Source organism: Nipponia nippon, unplaced genomic scaffold, assembly GCF_047370975.1.
Source record: "Nipponia nippon isolate SJK-2023a ecotype South Korea unplaced genomic scaffold, ASM4737097v1 scaffold_9, whole genome shotgun sequence".
In the NCBI taxonomy this organism is placed as follows: Eukaryota; Metazoa; Chordata; class Aves; order Pelecaniformes; family Threskiornithidae; genus Nipponia; species Nipponia nippon.
The window spans coordinates 35,499,799-35,521,521 of record NW_028262413.1 but is presented as its reverse complement, the minus strand read 5'-3'; the positions used below and the strand labels follow the sequence as shown (position 1 = coordinate 35,521,521).

At 41.0% G+C, this 21,723-nt stretch overlaps 1 protein-coding gene across 8 annotated transcripts in view; it reads right to left on the bottom strand.

Moving 5' to 3' along the window:
- MYO5A (myosin VA) overlaps positions 1-21,723 on the bottom strand; it is a 103,971-nt gene that overhangs the window by 75,688 nt on the left and 6,560 nt on the right. For all 8 annotated transcript variants that reach the window (XM_087743869.1, XM_087743871.1, XM_087743874.1 and 5 more), the window contains exons 2-4: positions 8,025-8,135; positions 6,354-6,525; positions 516-660 (exon numbers count right to left, since the gene is read on the bottom strand). In XM_087743869.1, the coding sequence (XP_087599995.1) occupies positions 516-660; positions 6,354-6,525; positions 8,025-8,135 (428 nt within the window). The remainder of the gene's footprint in view (positions 1-515; positions 661-6,353; positions 6,526-8,024; positions 8,136-21,723) is intronic.

Below are 21,723 nucleotides of genomic sequence, written 5' to 3'. Positions count from 1 at the left end.
TCCTCTTAATTCTAGTCAACAGCAGCCACAGGCAGATTACATAGCTGGGACTTTACTGACATGACTAGGAGCCTGTAATAGCACTCATAAGCCGAGTGACATTTTTTTTCTGTTGTCAGTATCATGTATAAATATGAAACAGTTAAGAATCTGACACTTTTCTCTAAAAATCCACTGATGATTAAAAAGTATCTCCACATTTTGCTAATCAAATTAAAACAACATAATCTTATACAGCACTGGACTAATTTTAGACCTAAATACTGATGAGATCTGTGGTTATTCCTGTTACCGGTCAGTGGCCATGATCTCCATGGCATTCATAATGCTTTACTGTTCGCTAACTTAGGCAACTTGTCCTCTTGTGAAATGTACTGAAACACTGGATAAAAGACAGATGTTGCAAAATATCTCATGAACTATTAAAGAGAACTAAAGAGAAGGCCATTGGCCAGAAATGTTAAGTCTTATTCCTTTTAGAAAAACAACGCATTTAAGACTCATGGTCTACAAACCTGGCCATCTGCTTATAAGCTTCTTCAGCCACTGCAAAGATATGTGGATCCATATCCCCCATATTTTGGCCACTGTATGCATTGATGATATCTTCGCCATAGATAGGCAGTTGTTCGTAAGGATTTATGGCCACTAAGACAATACCTACAAACGAAATGAAACAAAAGGAATTATTCATAGTTGTTTCAAAATAAAACAAACCAAAAAGTGGCTTTAACACCAACTATTGTTCTAATCTTTCTAAAAATATTAACTAGAGAACAATAAGGATCTGATATTACTGACTTCAACAGATATTTATTCTGACCATAGTTTTGCATAAAAAAGTGTCAGAAGAGTTTACTTCTACCCTGCTTTAGGAAACAAATCAGGGACAACCTTTTACTTTTTCTCTCTATCTGCCTTTTCTAAAGCTAGCATGCACGAGACAACCAGATTCAGAGTGTGCCGACTTGAAATACAGCCTGCTCAGTGCAGTAAACCAATGAATGTGCATTGTACTTCCCTGTGTTTTACTGTGAATTACAAATGATAACATGATTTGTGAATTACAACTACTACATGCCCTCACTGACTGTCAGGTTGGATATGTGAAGTGTGTTAACCCTTCAGCCATGATGCTGTGCCCAGGAATAACATCTTCAGTTTTTGTAACAAGCAGCAAAGCAGAGTCATGGTGTAATCTGGATTCCAGGACATCTCTACCAGTCAGGCAGGACAACCTCCTGCTCAAAGGGATCAAAAATAAACACATGTAGACATATTTCACAGGGCTCATACACAGCGGTACACAGTCATGTCAGGACATTAAGTAATTACAGCTCTAGAAGGCACCATAAACCCCTCATCTTATACATCTCTGTGTATAACTACTTACACTTTCCATTTTCTCGTTTTTCCATCCCAGTTAAACACATATCTGCCTTTTTTAATACCACTCATTACTACAACATTTCTAAACTCATGCCATCCTTCTACTCTCCCCGCACAGGAAAACTTTTACTCTGTACATTCTTCCTAGCCACAAAGTGAGATCTCAAATGCTTTTGGTACAATTTTCTTTTTCATGAGAAACAAGAATTGCTCTGCCCACAGGGATGTTTTGACAAAGATTACTTATACCTTTCTCTCCTGCAGCATTTACAATGGGTAGGGAACACTTATTTGCTCCGTGCAGGGGTGAAAACACTGATCGCTGCCACATGGGACCCAGCCGTGTCAGCCAAACTGTGCTACTGTGCTCTCTTGACATGGCAATTCCTCCTCGCCTTGAGAATGTGATGGGGGGGGGGGGGGGGGGGAGAAACTCTAACTTTAACTGTGGCCATTTTAAAAATAGAATTTCTTCTTACATATGTATTTCGGTGCCTAAAAGGAACAATGCAGGTGCAGATGGCTGCACAGTGACTATAGCAAGCATGCTACACGTGATCCTTGGACAAACCATCCCTGAAGAACCTGCACCAGAAGCATTTCCATAGCACTCAACTTGCTTCTAAATTTACTCAGAAATTCACATGCGCACACACACACTTCCCCAATGCAGATCCCAGCCCTCTGTGCAGATTACAGTGTTGTGATGTCTATCTAAGAAATTTTCCATGGAAAAGCTGGGAGAAGTGAAAGCATCTATAGTCTGGCGCTGCTGCTGGGAGCATCATCCCATTTTTAAATCCTGTCCTGCATTTATAGATCAAGCACAAACCACAGCAAAAACATTAAACACCAATAGAATATCTTTCACGAAGAGATCTGAGACACCTCAGTCTATTTCCTCGAATATATGGCAAGTTTTATGGCTAGACACACCCATGCCGGTAGAGTCCGTGTTTTTCCACCAGCCATGACTTCACTGAAATGACTCAGGAGCTCGAGTGAAAAGTCTCTATAAAAATTTATGCCAAGTTCTAACGCTGTAGTGATGAGCCAAAAAAATAAGAGGGGGGTTAGGGAGGGGAAGGGACCTCAGTACTAGCAGACTTGAGGAATATTTTCGGTGTCGGTTTTTAACATCTGCCCTTTGTAACTCTGAAAAAGCACTAAAAAGTTAAGTAAGACCGCGCCGCCGAGCTGAGCCTCCCAGGCTTGCAAGTCTAATCAGAGACATTAAAAAAAAGCTGTGCGAGGCTCCTGCTTTTGGCTACGTTGGCAAAAATAAACCCTTCAATTCAAAACAAGCAGCCCCGTGGCAAGTCTCCAGCATACTAAATCATTTAACTTCAGTAGTGATCTGTAAAATCAACAAGCAACCACCATCTGGAAATAGCCAAAACAAGTGAGTTAGGAATTACATGCTTTGTATGGAACTGTTAAATCAGCCTGTCTCACAGGACTATAATCCAGATTAATTTATATATAACTTCTCTTGATCTCCACTAAATCATACTGCTGTTTTAAGAAACATCATGGGCCTTCCCAAATCAGATTTACATGTGTTTTTGTTCCTACAATTACACTAAATTAAACTCTGGCTACTCTTTTTGCCATTCTTCTTAGCTAATTCTTTTATCTTGAATGTATTCACCCATCTGTGGACAAATGGGATATGAATATAAATAATTTATTAATTTAAATTAAAGTTTGCTCTCCTGCATAGCAAGCAGTACTTTATACATCTGAACTAACCAGCAGTATTCACTGAGTTTTCATCACAGCCATAGCAGTTTTTCCATGTAAGCATTCAAATTTTTCTTTGCAACTTTTTGACTTCCTTCATTTATTCTTCATGTCATATTCCCAACAGTAAAGCAAAATTATAAATCACCTCTGACTTGCTGGTGAAAGGCTGACTTGAAATTAAGACATCAGGAGGGTTTCTGTTTAAAAGTTCGGATTACTTCAAAGTGAAATTTTAAAAAATTTAATATCCATTTGACATCTTACACTAAGGACAGCATGGTTGAATTAATTTCTAGTGCCGTGGACATCCATCTGTCCCAGTTCTAGTTCTGCTGTTTGAGAAGAATGTTACCATAATTCTCTTGGTGGATTAAAGCGATTTTAATCTCCTTCGGGCTAAATCAACTGGGTTAGTTCAAATCACCTTCACAGGGTATTTAAACTAACTTGGCTAACGTGTGAATCAGATTAAGGAGGCAAATACAGTTCCTTCTGCAGGCAGAGCTCTAAGGCAATAATCTTTGCAGAGGGGAGGTAACTTGTACTCAGCACGGGAACTGATAGAGCGGTTTGAAAGGTGAACATTCATGGCCAAAAGATCAGGTTTTCAAAGGCCAACACGCCAACTTTATTTTCCTTAGCTTATAACATAACGTACATATGCCTACATGCCAAGCTAATAAATCCACAGCATACTGCATTCCTCAGGTCACCGGTTAGCGTTAAACCTCCTTCACCTGCACTTTAACCACCGGGAACCCCCACGCCACTGGATCCACATGTTTCTAATAAACCCACACGCAGTTCCCAGAGTCATCACTTGAGACTTGGTTAGAAGCAAAACAGCAGACCAAGCTCCGCCATCCCAGGCCCTTTGGCAGACCCATTCCATGACGAGCTAAAGGCCTTCCAGCCCTATGAGAAAGTATGAAACCAGCCAAACCCACAACTAAAGCGCCACTAGGGAAAACATGAAACCAATGTGTTTTCACAACATGTTTTCCCAAACACAGCAAAACAAAACTGGCATACAGCACATGCCTCTTGAAAGCCTCTTAAATGATGCTAAACACAGAGCATGTTTGCAAGCAGCCGAAACACAAACCGGGCAGGCTGTCTTATGGGAGGGGTATGGTGGTACAGTAGGCACGGGACCATGAAACTCTGACTGAAAACCCCTTACAAGCTCAGGCCGTGAGACTCCAGTTGCACAAAAGCCCTTTCACAAAACATTCCCCCATCAAGTGCTTTGCCGTGGGGGCACTAGGGACAGAAACACAGACAATGCCTAATCTGGGGGAGCTGAGGTGGTTTCCCAGTGCCAGGACCAGAACATGCACCCTCAGCAGGGGCTGCCCGGAGGGGCTGTGGTATCTCCATCACTGGAGACACTCAAATACTCAGATACTTTGACTGGTCCAAGCCCTGAGCAGCCTGATCTAGTCAGACCTGTTTTAAGTGGGGAGCTCCACCGAAGACTTCCAGAGGTCCCTTCCTACCTAAATGATTCTGTACCTCTAGTCATGCTCTGACTGCATGATGGGATGAGACGTGGGTATGAATCATCTCCCCCTCCTACGTGAATGAAGGCTGGCTGCAAGCAGAGGGAGGCAAGGTCTGATTCAGTCCCCCATGGTCTGGCCACTGCTGAGAGCAGGACTGGGAGCAGATGCACTCTGCTGTGCATCCGCAGATTAGGAATAGCCAGAGTGAGCAAAATGTGGCAGGACATTAATGCCTGCAGTCTGCCCATCACAACATGTTTAATGTGCTGGTTGCCTTAGCTCTCCATACCCATCACCATGGGTGGAGCTGTACTGCGACCAGAGGAGGGAAAATCTGACCCTTGGCGTACTCCATATGCAGACCAGGACAGGACAAGGCCTTCAGCTGCAAAACACAAATTCCTGCTTCAGACACCTGCAGTCATGATGAGCTGGTGCTGTCAAGGGCCACCTTGCCACATCACTCCCCTACTCTATAGTTTGCGAAGTAGCACAAAGTACAATGAAACTATAAACAGCAAGTCTAATATACGATAACATCAAGAAGGCTCAATATACGCTGGCATGGGATAGCCAGAACTGGGACTGCCCTACAAAAGTCTCATTAGAGACAAAGTTAAATTGCATATTTAAAAAGAAATCACGGGGCATGTTTTCTGCTGGCATAAACTGAGCTACAATGAATATGCAAATGATAATTTGACTACACCTACTGGAAGAATGTGTCTTTGCCTTAATCAGACAATTATGAGAAGGAAATTTTCAGTATCTGGTTTCTAGCAATCACATCATCATGTTACGTTTTGTTTTACTCAGCTTAAAATGTAAAAAAATCCACCAATGATTTAAATTGTTTCTTATGCACTAACACAATATCCAAAGTACATATTTGAAAAATTAACAAAGTTTTTTTATATTGAAAAGTTATATTAAAAGTGAGCAATGTATTTTGACTAAACACTGAGATCTAAAAGAAACATATACAGAAAAAAGCCCAGAAGCATGAAATCTAAATTTTAAGCCTAAACTATCTCACAATGTTTCTTCAAAATAGACCACTTGGCTGCAATTTTGAACCTATGATGAAGGGATCATTAAAGGAACTTCCCCCATTCTGGCCATCTGAAAATATCACAGGCATTTACAACTTTGGGTAACCTCTACTGTGAGTTCAATGGTATTTTTAAAACTAAGATTGTTCATAACTGTGAATGGACAAGCATTGGCTCATGCACTGTTACAAATTCAGTCCTGTAGTGGCACTGATTGGAAAACATGAAAAAGGAAATGAACTGGTATCTCCTGTACAGAGCTAGAGGAGCTCAATGCAGAGGTAGGCAGTAAATCCACCAAACGGCACGGGTAGCCTCCTGCATCTGCACCGTGTGAAGCTCTCCTCCAGCCCGTGCCTATCCAAGCAAGCCTAAGGGGAACACCAACCAGCCAGGAATCCCATTGGCAAGCTAAAATGGCTGAATACACATTTTATAGAGTCAGTTGGGAAGCTAGAGGGATACAAAGCAAAGCCGATTTTCTCTGAACCTTAATACTTCCAAGTCTATTTGATGCACTTAATGACCACAAACACAGTGACTTTGATAAGAACAGCCCAACATGTCCTATCGTTAGGAGCATGCATATCAATAATCAACTTTCCTTTTCCTGTCTACAGCATTCTCTGTAAAGATTATGGTATGAAAAGACAGTACTTGCCACAATAGGTATAGATTAGTTTAGAGTCTATAAATCGAACTTTGAGGTTGTGTAAAACAGCAGGCTCATGGAGATAACTGAGTGCTGTGAGGTCATTTTCACCAACAAGTATGTCAGGGTTTCGCAAGGGTGGGAGCTCCTTGGTCTTCGGATCTAGGCAATATTCTAGGTCCTGAAAATCAAATGGAAACATATGCTGAAAGAGTTGGTGCTTAGGTTTCCTCATTCAGTCTCTCCAACCATTCTTCCCAGCAAAACATGCCCAAGTTACAAAAACACAATGCAAGATTTAATTATCTGGTGATTTGAGGGAGCAGTTCTTTCTCCAAAAACATCGTTTAGCATTTCCCAAAAGGGTTTTCTATATGCAACAGGCAACCATAAAGTGACATCACCTTTTTAAACTATTACTTAAGCAAACCCCTTTCTTTTGCTACCAAATCTTTTTATTAAATAAAACAAAATATATTATCTCATAAATCTAACTAGTTTTTCATATTATTTCCCTCTTGAGCAGAACAGACAGAGGAAGCGCATCCCCATCAGTCTATAGCCAGCTTCATACACAGTAATATGACACAAGAACGTTGGCAGAATGCCATGAAGAACACATAAACTGAAAAAAATACTACTTGCAATTTTTGCAAATATAAATTAGTCTCTAAGGTAGATGTTTTAATTGCAGCTGTCTCTAGATCTAAAATGACTTTATTTACCTGCTACTTTCTTATCCCCACATAACGTGACTTAATTGGCAAACACCCCCATTCTGCTACACGCAATACTCAAGTGTGCAGCATCACCACGCAGCCTGGAATATGGCAGGGGGGTGGGTGGGTGGAATTAATCTTGTCACATTAAAAAGGTTGTACTCAGCTTGCTGTATAAGAAATGTGAGTGAGTCAAAGACTGAAATGCATGCAAGTAAAATATTTTATTTAGAAGCTATTCTATATATATAATCTGTTCTTTTTAATTCATGGCTATGTAGGTCTCTACATGAAAGTAGGATCTAACCTGGCCACTAGTGAGAAGAAAAGAAACTAAAAATAAATATTTGATCAACTGCAGTAGATCTTTATTTTCCATGAGAAGATCTTAGGGATCACCACCATTATATATTAAAATTAAATAACCATTTAAGTAGCATGAAAAAAACGAACAGGCCTTCACTAGAAGGATGTGAGGTTTTCATAGACATGTCATCATTTCTCTACACCGTATACAGCATCGTTTTCATAATGCTCTTAATCCTTGCCCCTTTTTATCTTTATTAATCTTTTGATGGTTATGCTCAACTTAAAAGTCATGGTTTTTTCTCTGCAACACTGTTCTCCTAGCAACACTGTTCTCACTGGAATATCAAACCAGGGTTATATATTTAACAGCATAACTAGAAAAAGATGATGCAACTGAACGTAACAGGCAGCTGGATAAAAGCAACACACGTTTTGGGTTGGTTAGTTTTTTTTTTAAATCGGGCAAAATGGATTTTCGTAAATAAACAGTATAATTTGTCACACAAAAAAATACTACTTGAAGTTGGTGGACAAGAATAATTATACATATATAAATACAGATATATTTTGACAATACAGCTTCCTGTGTTAGATACATCAGTCTCCAGTCAAGGGCAAGAACGATCAGCTTATGAACAATATGTAGACCTACCTTGCCTTCTTCAAGTCGAAGCTGGAGGACTTTATCTCCAGGTTTATAATCTTTGAGAAGTTCTGCTGACTTCCAGACCTCCTCTGGATCAGGGATCCAAACCCTGGCATACTGCAATACAAAAACAACAGCAAAAGATCAGTGACTTTTTGTTGCAATATAGTTAAATCATCAATATATGTGACACCAAAACCTTTTTTTTTCTTTTTTTAAATACATGTTTAAAACACAGCCAAACCCTTAAGCAAGAGGCAAGTTACTAAGTACATCTGAGGTGAATAAGTTTTTCTAGCAATTGATAAAAGGCTACACAAGCTTAATTTTATTGCCTACACGGAAAGAAAAGGGCATTTTCCATGCAAAATGATGTTACAAGGTACACATTCGATGCTGAAAATCTACAAAGAAAAAAAAATTGTGTTTTCAGAGAGATCAAAAACTTGGCTATCAAAAAATTACTTGGAGAAACTCTTCTGAGCAGATTCTAAATGCATTTGCAACATAACGTTATACAGCTTTTTTTTTTCCCCTAAGAGAACACATTGGCACATCTGTGTTAATTCAGGCAAAACTACCAGATCTCAAGTATTAAAAGCTCTTTCCTTTGTAGTTGCAAATAGGCCAAGTTTAAAATGGATTACCTCCAGAATGCCAAAAGAAAAAATCTGAAAAGATTTGGTTGAAAAAGCCTCCAAATAATAGGAAAAAAAACCAAAACCAGCATTCCAGTTAATGACCATTTTCACCCAAAGTTTATTCATAAAAGTAACCCAGAACAAACATATGACTTGTTTTCAAAAACATAAAGAATATTCATATTTTTAAATGAGTGAAGATATAATGGTTACCTCATATTCAAGAATCAATTAAAGGTATATGGAAACCATCTAGTTATTTATACAGTTGCATGTACATGCCAACATGTACATATGAAAACAGCTCTTGAGTAACACAAGGAAAAGCTATGACATTTTTAATATATTAAAGCTTCTGAACTGATGCTCTTGCAATGCCTAGAGAGCACTGAGATCATCCCACACCCATCACCTCTGCAAACAAAACAGCTTCTTGGCTTTAGAGGTGCAGCCATGTTGCAAAACATTCTCAATCCACTGAATTATTTCAAAATAACTGTGATGCATTTGTCAAAGCATGGCATTTGATGGCAGAGAAAACTGCATTTGGTCATACAGCTTCATCACCTAATCTGACGCAACTTATTTTTGTATAGATCTTCTGCCTCACAACAATGTTGAAGCTTTTTTTTTCCCCCTTATTAACCCAGCTTTCCCACTACTTAAAATGACAAACTTCTTGTTTCTACTAGGGATTTTTTGAAAGACCAAACTTCATGTTGCCACCTTGCTGCAAGACAGGAACCAATACAACGTGTTCGGCACCGACGGCGCGGTGGGGAGCGAGGCGCCAGGAGCCCAGCCCCTGGCCCCGCAGAGGGACAGGCCCCCTGCCTCGCCGCAGGCTGCCAGGGAGGCTCAGTGCCTGGGCGTATTTCCAACTTCCCAAAGCAATTTGCTTCCCATACCCAGGATGCTTCTCAAGAACCATGCACGTGAGTAATATACAACAGCCTAAATCAATGGCTTTTACCCTTAACACACTGCAGCCTCTAAAGCACTGCTGCTGCCTTCATCTAGAAAGCTCCCAAACTCCTGAAAAGCTTATGCCATACATGTAAAGCAACTCTCTCTACCAAGTGAAAGGAGAAAAATAATGAAATAAAGAATTAAAAATTCACTTTCATTGTACCCACTACAGAATACGTTATGCTCCCACAGCTGGTCTTTCTTCATCTTCACTGGATGTTTATGCCAGCCCCAAGAATCTGCTTTATACAAAGACAAGAAGCTTTGTTCTTTGTAGTAAATACGTGGTGGTTTTTTTTTTTTTAATTTGAGCTTTATTAGTTTCATATATATTTGCTATTGTTTTCAGTACAAAAGTGCAGTATTACTTTATTATTTACATACCCTCTTCCCCACTCCCCCAAAAGATATGAATATTAATGAATTATTTGAAAAATGAAAGATCCCCAAAACAATTCTTCAGCAAGCGCTCTTGCCATTCACAGAGCACTGTCTATAGCAGCAATGGAGGGCAACAAAAAGGAGCAGCTGGGACATTAGCAGCCGAAGCCATGGTTTGGGCGCTTGGATTATTTGTTTGTTTTCAGCCCTGCTGTATCCACAACTCGCAGGCGAAGAAACCTCATCTGAATTAAAATGAAGGTGTGTGCTAACAAGTGTATGTGCCAATGCAAGTGCAAACCTACAGAAACTACAGAATAATTCCAAAATAATTAACCAGGACACGACAACAGAGGTGCGGTATTGCAGTCAAGTAGTGTGCTCAGGAGCAATGTCTTCTTTCCTTTCCACTTGGTTTTTAAACAAAGGATCCCCTGTAAAACTTCACAAACACACATATATCCAAACTTACCCCAATGCACCTGTTAACAGAACGCTCTTTTATTTAAAAAAACAAAACAAAACAAAACAAAAAAACTAAAAATCAAAACCCTGCCAGAAAGCGGGGAAGTTTTTTGGTTAAACACAAAGATGCCACAGTGTCAGACACAGCTGCAGGCTGAACGCGTACCGCGCTTTGCCCAGGTTTCCTCCCCACTTACAGCAGCAGCTCCCCATCCTCAATATTTCTGATGGGATATTGCTTCCCTCTCATCACAGGAATTAACAGAAAGCAAAGTAAATGTATATGAAAGAGGAAAGCATTTAAATACTGTCAAGCAAAACAGGTTAGCAGGCTGGTCTCCTCCGGGCTACACAAAGAAAAGTTTACTGATGTAAAACAGGCAGCAGCCTTGTAAGACGCAAATACTGTTAACTTCAGGCAGAAAATGCTGCGTAGCAGTTTGTAACTATGTGATCTATGCCCACATGAAATAGGTACCTTTAATTTATTCAGCTAAAACTGTACATTTTCTACTGTCTAGAGCAGGGAAAGAGAAAGCAGAAAACAGATCACCATAGAAACTGGGTTACTACAGACAGCTGAACCTTCCACATGACATAACCCTACAGAAGATATTAAAGTCATCCTATGAGCACTAAGCTGTAGCTTTTCATCTCTAGCATCATTGCCTAGCCTTAAATCCCTGCCAAAGAAAACACCTGGTAAAAAGAACAGGTGGGAGGAAAGAGAGAGATGTTCCTAATTATAAGCATTGAATCATTGCACAACATTCTCACCTCATTAATTTAGCAGAATGATTTGCAAAATCAGATTTTCATTCTATCTTTTATATAATCAGTTGATGTTAAAACCCCATTGCTGCCTAGCCTTTAGTGGGATCCAACCCTACAGCAGAAAACTAAGCATCACCGCTGGTAGAAACAGGACCAAGGGCCCCTCTCTTGGGAAACACCTCACTCTAGTATGCCTACTATTCATCCCTCTTTCTGTATTTACCAGTACATAAAATCAAGCTTATGACTACATTAAAATAAGATTAAAATACGATAAACTTCTAGAGACACTGATTTACAAATCAGCCTTCTAAAAAGGGAAGGAAATTCTAGCCTAAAAATGCACTGAAATGACAATAAAAATTACGGCAAGAAACAAATGAACTTTACTGAAATTGCGCCTGATTATGATCAAGGAATATATAACTCTTTGCAATAGTTCAGTGTAAATTTTGAACCACCAGAATAAAACTCCTGATAGGGGAGATAACCGTATGATTTACTTAAGGAAAGGCAGTGAATGCAATTTTAGGTAAATATTGTTACCCTTTGTGATAACCCAGGCGTACCGATAGCGTCACTTGCACTTTACATTTTAGTATTGATTTGGCTCTAGCAAGCTTAGCTTTGCTATCCAGGTAGTAACGCTGTGCTTTCTCTGCGGGTGTGTTTCTGGCTCACCACTGATGACTTCTTCCTATCCTCATCAGAGACGTAGGACTGGAGGAGGCATGAGGAGGACACGCGGCCCGTCCTCCCACCCACGCCGAAGCCCCACCATCGTGCTGGCACTGTGGGCTGCCCCCAGCAGCCAGCTATCTCCAGCCGAGCATTCACAGGACCATCACTTACTCTAAACTAGTTTAAAGAAAATCAGAATGAAATGTAAGGCACACAGATGAGATACCCTTGGATTCAGAAGGAAAACAAATCATTAAATGTGCATTGACAGGACTATTTCAAAACTCAGTTTCTTGCCTAGACTCTCTTCCAGCCTCGGCAGACTGACGTAAAAACCCCACCACCTCCAAAATCCCATGGAAGCGTGGAGTCGCCATACTTTGTTCAAGGAAGGACAAGCTGGGCTGCTGAAAGGCAATGGCTTAGTGATCTCTGTGTGGTGATTCTAAAAGAGTTCACAGCAGAAGAAAATACAAGGAAAAGTTTTCTTTTTTCACTGGCAGGTCAGAAAGCTAGCTGTATTATCACGATTTTGTATAATGAGAAAATATAATAGGAAATCGCAGTATTCTCTCATACTCATGATTTCATCTTAGATCACATGAAGAAATCAGCAGACTATAATAATTATCTATCAAATGAGACCATATGACTCACAAAGCCTCTCTTCCGAGATATTAACCTCTTGAAGTACTAATTGACATTGCTGACAGAACGGAATGAGCAATGCAAGCAGCTCAGCAGTCGCTTCAGCAGCCAAACAGTTTTCCACTTCCATTGCACAATGACAAATACTGCAGGAGACAGAGCTATCTTCCCAGCCTAACAGCTCTTCTGGTAAGAGCTGAAAGAGTTCATGAAATGATCTACATCCTAAAAAGAAAAGGGGAAAAAACCTCATAAAAAGCTGTCCCTAGTTTCTCAGCAAGGTCTACCCATACAAGTGAACTTGCATGATTTTCACTTCAGCAGAGATCACCTATCTATTTACTTACAGACGGCCTCAAAAACCACAGACTTTCAGGTGTGAACCATGAAAAACTTATGAGAGACCCTGCCCCTCTCTTTCAAGGACGACCTCCTTTTTAGGTAGGAATAAAGCAGCTCATTAATGTCTGGATCAAAGAGGTACCATCAATTCTGGCCGCACTAGCTGAAGGAGCCGATGGAACAGCAACACATGGTGAAAGTCAAAGCTAAATTTGTCCAAAAGCATTCCATGTGAACCTGTTGTTAACTGAACGCGGCCACCTGGAGAGAGCAGGCTGCATTATTAGGCTAGAAAAAGAAAAGTGTCAACATTAGCGAGGCATAACTACAAAACAGAGCACAAAGTTGTAAAAGTTCACACTGCAAAGTGTTGAACTTATCTGTGCAAAATGTTAACTTCTTAGAAAAGGATTTCCTGAGCTGTGTGATTCCCTTGCATGAGGTTGCTCTGAAAACATGATTTGATGCTATTAGAATAATTTCCTTTCAGCTTTATATTTTCCCTTATACTTGGTTCACGGTGCCACCACCATGGATGATAATACTGGGCCTAGAAACACTCGAAACAGAAAAGCTGACCTTTTATATTAAAAACATAAGCAGATGCATGGCTGGGTGAGTGTCCTGGTTTCAGCTGGGATAGAGTTAATTTTCTTCCTAGTAGCTGGTATAGTGCTGTGTTTTGGAGTAACAGGTCGAACACAAGTCTTAACTTGACCAAGCTGGATCCCCTAAAAAGAGATCCTGATGACTCACACACAAGGCAGAAAGAGGTCCCTTTCTTTCACTGCTGAAACCACCACAATTTCTGCCATCTGCCCTGCGATACGCAAGCAGTCTATTAACAAAGCGATGCTGCTGGTTGCAGTTTGAAGAGAAAGACAAGACTTCACTCTCCTTTCATAAAAATGCCAACTAACCAGGAGGGACTGGAAAGCAGAGCATTTCCACGACAAGCAGGCTGTTGCAAAACCTCGGACCGACTCATCGAAATTCTTCCTACGACGTGAGGGAAATGGCATCATTAACTTTGCAAAAGAATCAAAACAGAAATTATTGATTTTCTTAAAGGCAGTAGCATTCTTTGGGCATGGAGCGTATCTTCTGTCTTGTTGCTCAGCAACAGCCATTTATATACCTCTTGTACAGTTTAAGGCCTGATATTTAGAAAGTATAAATTTAAAAAGATATTTATATCATGATATATAGTGGGGAAAATATATGTGACGATTTGTATTAATGTTTTATCTGAAAAATAATCTCACATAGCTAGTTTACCTAATAGGAAGATCAAAAGTCCCATGTTATCACATAAATCTCTGACTCGTGGGAATTCCCTGACCGGCCACATGCGGAGCTCCCAGACGGCGGCCAGGGGCCAGCGGTGACCCAGGCTCTGAGCTACCCCCCAAGACACCACCACTACAAGCACAAGGAAACTACTTGAATCACAGCTCAAGGAAAAAGAATCTGTTGTACTCCAGTATTTCATCTACTGTATAAATATTCACTACCTTTGAATCCTAAGGATATAAAAGTTTGAGGGTTGTTTTTTTTTCTTTCTTTTAAGCAATTTTATACGGCGTCCTGTGTATTTAGGGCCTGGTGACTTGTAACGCCAAAACCAACTTGTACATTGCTTGCCAAACACCCCTTGATTGTACAAGGTACAATCAAAAACTATCAGCGTCCCACGAAGAATCACTGCAGCAAGATTTACATCTTCAGCCACTGGGAAAATGTCCGTTGACTTACATTTACCTGAAACTTCACCTTACTTCAAAGTGATGCAAAAAAAGCTAAATCCCAAACACAGGATATATAGACATGCTACTACAGGCAAATCTGATCAGCAAACAGAAATGTAATTTTTTTTATTTCTTTAAATATTACAATTATTAGCAACCTTTCCACTGAAATTCAGAGAAAATGATCACCCTGCAAATCTACACACTGGGCCTGACATCACGGCCAGAAAACCCAGTGTTTTACTTTAAACTACCAAACCTATCACAGAACAGTTATATTCCCAGGTTGTAGTTGGTATGATTTTTGTAAGAAAGATTTTTAAGGAGTTAAAACACACAAACTGTTTAAAAGTTGCAAATTTTGTTCATCTTTAAAAACATAGCTTTCTACATTTTATGTTGATTGTACTTGACCTTCTCCTCAAAATGTTGTACAGAGGGAGACAGATCTGGTTTATACTCAGTCATTATTAACCCAGACAATACCTTAGCTATCAAAACGTTGCCTATTCACCCCCCTAAGCTGCTGCACACAGGAACGGCATTTGTCAGCTCCTGCTGTATTTCACAGGCCGACCCCCTTCACGCAGGCCCTCCTCCATCCTCCCCAAGCAGCCATCCTCCGCCAGTGGCCACGGTTACAGTCTGGTAGCCGGTGACTTACCCAGCCTGTGACGCCAGCAGCACCCGCCGCTGAAACCACCGGGCAGCGATGGGAGGTCACATGCAACACCGCTTGGGTACATCATGGGTTTGCCCACATGATGCTTCTAACAGGGCTTACTTAAGGCTGTATTACCAATTACAGAAAAACAAAACGCGTTTCCCAGAGTGCCCCACAGAGACTGGGACAGACGCCGGCCTGGCTACTGTGTTAAAAGGAAAGTGCAGCTACATCCTTCCCTACGTCCCCACCGCTACCACGAGCCTGCGTGGGACGGCAAGGAGCGATGCCCCTGCGCCTGCGGCTCCCCACCTGCCTACGGGATTCCTCACACAGCACCAGTCACCAGCAAGCCTACAGCCCAATACCCCACAGGAACAACCCGGGGACACCGCGGGACTGCTATCCTACTTGCTGCAGTATGCTATTCTCATTTAATTCAGCACATTTCTCAAGAAACGTTCATTTAATCAAGCTTAAAAAATACATTCAAAGAAAAATCAATGTTTAAGAAAATTTTGTGTTTGAAACAGTTTTGATTTCTAGACCTGTCAAAGGAAAGAACGCGGCTCTGAAAGATCTTCAAAAAAGATGGCAGCTACAGCTCGATCAAAACAAACAGTGTTTTGGTCACTACTCGAGACACAAAACAGCTGAATAACCACAATAAGATCGGCGAAAACATTGAGCAGAAGCGCGACGCCTGCCCCAGGCTGAGTGACAGGAAAATACTCTGACTCATGTAAAAACTTCATTTGGGGTCATACCCACACAGAGGGGCGTACGCTGTACTGCATTTCGATCCCTACCACCAAAATGAAGGCCAATACTGAATTATATGCTAGTGATTTCAAAAAGAAGTTAATTATAAGTCTGCCTCAAAACACCTAATTCATCCAACCTGAAAAACATGTTACAAGAGTTGTAGAAGAGTGGCCACAAGAAATTTAAGGGCAAATGAAAAAACTACAGCCATCCCCTGAATATGAAGCTAATGAGACATGTTGCGTTGAAAAAAATGAGGAAAAGGATGTATGATTTCATGTTTGTGTGCTTACAGTAGATGGTGTGGGTATCTTGCAAAAATACTCCAATTCATAAATTAAAAAAGCCAATACTTAAGGAATACACAAAAAAAACATTCAACACATCACGATTAACATCACGGGTGCCTGAATGTAAGATCCAAGAAAACTATGAGGCCAAATGAGACAAGCGGTTGTAGGATTTCGTTTTAACATGAAGATGATGCAAGTGATGATACAGACTTCACAGTATAATTAACCAAATGCTGAAATAAGTATTCTTTCCAGACCACTGGCACAAATTCAGTCAAGACCCTCATGTTTCCTATATATTTTGCCACGCTGATGTCATACAATGAAACGTCGATTCCATTTCCTCAAGTTCTTAAATGGATCTAAGATCTTCCAGAAGCTTTTAATAATTACTTCCCCCAAAGTTTCGAGGAACCTCCCCCACAGGAGGCAGGATAGCTGAACGGCTTCTCACGACACGCCGCGCAGCCCCCGTTTGGCTGGGGGACGGAGGGGGCTCAGAGCGCTGGCTGCAGCTGGTTGCCCTCCGGGGTTCGTACAGGCAGGACGAGGAAGCGTTGTCTTTTGTCTCGGCGCCTCTGCTTCAGCGCAGAGCCCTCTGCATCACGGCCATGAGATTATTTAGTGTATCCAGCACTCGCTTAGGCAGGAAGGGAAAATAAAGGGCGGTATTGATCAGGCAGATGCACTGCGCCGTGCCGTGCTACAGCGCTGGAGTTTGAAACAAGCAGTTATTGAGAAAAAAGTAGTGGAGCCATAATTGATCACCTAGCTCACAGAAGTGAAATAAGGCTAAATTTTCTGGTATCTGTAAAACACGTGGAGGATGGACAATTGCTGATTTAACCGTGAAAGCTTAATTTAAAAGCTAAAAATGAAAGGAAAGATATTTGGCATAAACTTTGATAGAAGATAAGGCTGTACTTTTCTAAGCATCTTTCTGTAAAGTTGAGCATAAGTCCAAACAGCATTCTTTTGGTTTTGCTTAATCCTAGCCCCCCTGAAAAAGTCACGCTGAAATTAGAACGCCTGCTTGAGGTTCTAAAAATCCAAAATTAACAGATTATTTTCTGTTAGAATGACACCGAAGCCCCAGGCTGAGACATAGTTACATCATTAAAACAGAGCTTTTACGGACGTAGCGTGAGTTATTCAGGGAAAACTAGTTTCACTCAGCTAACCCAGAACATAATTCTGTCATTATGGTCAAGTCCACACCACAGACACCTTTCTGCCAGATCATAACAGCAACCTGACAACAGTGAAGCACACCTAGTGAAGCTACATTTAGTCCCACCATTTTTTCATGGGAAATTAACAGCAGGTCCCCATGCAAGGAAACCAGAAACCGTACGAATGACCTGCCAAGCTCTAACATAAAACCAGCGAGCAGAATTAAACCTCCCAAAGAGCCTCCACAAGTGTCGGGGGAAGCTGTGAAAGCAGAAGTAGGGTTAACGGCCACAGCGCTGCTCTCAGAAACTCTCCGGCAAGGGCGGCTGCCCTTCTTCCCCTGCGATCTTCAGCCCTGCCCTAGTAAATCCCACAAGGGAAGAGCACGCGCAGGAGCCGGTGGGTGCAGCAGGGCTGCGCTGGCTGCGAGCACCGCCGGGACCCCAGTGCTGCCTGGTCCAGCCCACTTTCATTCGTGCAATTCTAACTTTGATTAGCCCGAGAAATTATGGAAAGCACCTCTGTGTCGGAGAGGGGAGTGAAATTAAAACCTCTCACACTAGTAGGAAATTGTATACCATATTTAGCCTTAGAGAAACTATTCCACTCCTTTTCTCTACAAGTGTTATCTGTTTGATTGTTTGCAAAAAATTTATATTGCCTTTGTATTTCCAATACATAAGATTGTCGGACGAAGTGCAATCTGACATCAAATTCGAACAACTTCTGCAAATGCTTCTCGTCATATAAGGTTTTTCTAAGAGAGACAATGTCCTAAACAATGAAATTATTGCGCGGCCTGTTTGAAAAAGTCTTCTTTATATATCTCCAGATCATAAGTCAAAACTCTACTTACTTTAAACCTTTATTAATAAACTATTATACTAATAAGCTATTACATGCTTGGCTGTACAGCCTTCATCTATGTTAAAATCAAGAAAGAAAAAAAAAATTCTACTTACTTTAACATACATATAGCCTAAACCATCTATTTCCATCCCGTATCTCTCGTAACACAGATTTTCAGCACTTTCAGAGGCAGTTGGTGTTTCCTTTCCAGGCAAAATAGGCTCAATCTCCATGGAACATATTTCCGTATTTCTTGTATTGGTGTACACTAACTCATAAGGCAATTTGGGAATCTTTCTCTCTGGTTTGCTCAGCAAAACAACTGAGGTCATCTGCTTTAAAGATACTTATGAATAACCCATGGATTCTGCAGAGAGTAACGTGTGACAAGCCATGTTGGGGCAATGAATTCCCGCATTGTCAGACTGGCTCGTAGTATTTTTAGTTTATTTCTCTGGCTCTACAAAGAGCAAGAGTGTCCTCCTGTAAATCACAAAGCAATCGCAAAATTCTCGTCCTGGCGATAACCAAATGGAAGAACTCAAAGACACCATTGGTAACTGCAGCAAGACTTAATGATTTTTCATATCCATTTACAAAAAGAGAGACCATATGGGTATGAAAGTCACTCAGATGAGAAGTCTCTGTTCTTCTATATTTAGGACTGTCAAGCTAGAAACGCGCAGTTTACATCTAACCACACGGCAATCTTAGCAAACTTGACACGACAAGTCACACGTCCTATTTCCCTCCTATGTTAACTACTATAAAGACAGAATGAGAGGTCTTCAAAGCAACACTGCTTTAGCCTTTACATTTAATTTTCAAGTGAGGGCTCTCATCAGACCACAGTGTAAATAAGTAGCCTGGAAGAGTCTGCTCTCCACCATCCCCACTGTCTCCTAAGAGCTAAATAAACTCAAGAAGCCATTTCTGCTAATTACCAGTGGCAGCTTTTACTCTATGTGAATTACCCTGACAGCCTTACCTACAGCCACACCTGAAGCGGGGTTAAAAGGCAAAAATGAAGACTTGATGAGCAATGAGGGAAACGCAACAGCTTTCAAGATGTTCAGAAACCAACCACAACTTTCACCCAACAGCATGGAGGTAACAGACTCGAAGACGACCCTGCAGGCACAGCTGCAGTCTGCACTCCTGGCTGCTTCTCCTCCAGTTTCATCTTCATACTGCTCCCGCAGACCGTTCATCGCCGTCGTGACTTCTCATTCATACTTGCTTATTTGATGTTAGGTTTGTACCTTCTTCTCCCTTAACATTTTAAGAAGCTTTACCCCAGCCTTGAGTACCTCCATACCATTATTATTCAGGGAAAGGTCTGTGACAATTCTTGCTATTGTCCCCAATTAACAGGCCAAAGAAATTAAATCCATGCCACTAAGGAGAACAGATTGTGTAAAGACACCAGATCTCTGCTTTTGTAAGTAATCCATTTTCATCTGCTTCAGAATTTGCATTAAAATTCGTAGATATGTTAAAAGTTGCGTCAATATCTGCAATCCACAGACATTCAGTAGGAGTGAAGTCTTTAAACTTTATTAGTAGTGCCTGATGTTTCCTGTGCTTACCTTCCAGCTGCTTAATGCCCAGAAATCAGCAAGAAGGGCACTCCTCTAATGTAATCGCACCCAGTACTTACCCTCTTTTTAAAAACAAACAAAAAAACCACAAACCTTTTAGCCTGCACTGGTCTCTTCTTTACATTTTATTTGTACATAAATAGACTAAGATACATAGAACTAAAGCTACTAAATACTGCGATTAACTGAGAGCAGGCAGCAAAGCAGCTATGTTGTGACAGAAAAGGCGCGAGTTATGACCCAGATGGCCAGGAACAGGAAGACCCCAAAATCATCAAGATCATCAGCTCGATAACTCTGTTGCTTTTCACATTTGCACAGTGCTGGGCAGTTCAGGTTATCCATCTCACACAGTATTTCACGTTAGGCTGCTGCCTGTAGCAACCCGAGAAAGTGGGCTATGCTAAAAGCAGATGAGTGGAACCATTATCTCCCTGAGATGGTGGGGGTCCTGAAAGCAGAAGCTACCGGTGAAAATACACTCTTGCTATTAAATATTAAAATTGGGTCTTAAGGAGACAGGTCCTAACTTACTACAACACTGCATACACAGAGTGTAACACAAAGAACTTGACAAGATGACATCCCTACGGTATGTTTTCATTTGTTTTCCTGCACAAATTATTCTGAGCAGGTATATGACAGCAGAGTTTTTTCCCTTCAGTAAGAGGAAATGGAGAATAAAAGGCCTAATCTTCCAGATTTACAGGCTTGATTTCAAAGCATAAAATTAAGCAATGCGACTACTCACACGGAATAAAGATAAATCTCTGCAGGATCAGGCTTAAGCAAACCCAGGGTTAAGCAAAGCTAAGCAACATGGAGAAGGAGGAGGAAATGATGCAGTCCCAAGCGATGGGCAGCACAGAGCGTGGCACTGGCACAGGCATGAAAGTGCTGCTCTCTGCCAGGAAAGTCACTAAAAGCCTTGCTATTAGCGTTGGTAAATGAGGCCTTAGCAACCCAATCATACAACTCTCCATCCTGGATGCAGCTCAAAAGTAAAGTCAACAAAAGGAAAAAGTTACTGTACAAAGAGCCTTTGAATTCAACACAGTTTGAATTTTCTCTGTCTCCCATGACCTTTAGTTAACAGGTTTAATTTTGTGCCTAATGCATTTCTACTTACTTAAAAGTTTTGATACCAATTTAAAAAAATCAAACTTTTAGGGGCATCATCCTCACAACAAAAACATACATCTGTTGTGGTGTATCATGAGTGGGGTTATGGTCTATGAAAATAATTTGAGCAGAAAGATGTAGTTTGAGGAAAAAGTGAAAGTCACAGACATGATGCAAATTTCCAAGAACCATGGGTCTATTCTGACCCTAACACCATATTTTCTGGACCAAGAACCACCCTGTTATTAAGGGAAAATAGGAAGTTCTTCCTTGCTATTTCAGCAGCAGAGAGGACAAGCAGAAGGTGCACACCGCTGCTTTGACTCGTTTGAGTAGTTTGCTAATGAAGCAGCAGGAACAATAGCCTTGCCCAAACCCCGCTCCTTGGCCCTGGGCCCAAGTGTACAAATACTCACTATCAGAGTCAAGCACGATACACGCAGTACTAAACGCTGCTCCACGACAGCGAGCACAAAATTAGATCAGAAAGAACCTCTGCACTTTCAAGCGTATGAAAGAAAACCCAACCAACTAAAGGAGTTCAGGCTCTGCTTGTCCCTAACTTCATACATGCGAACCAAGCTAAGCT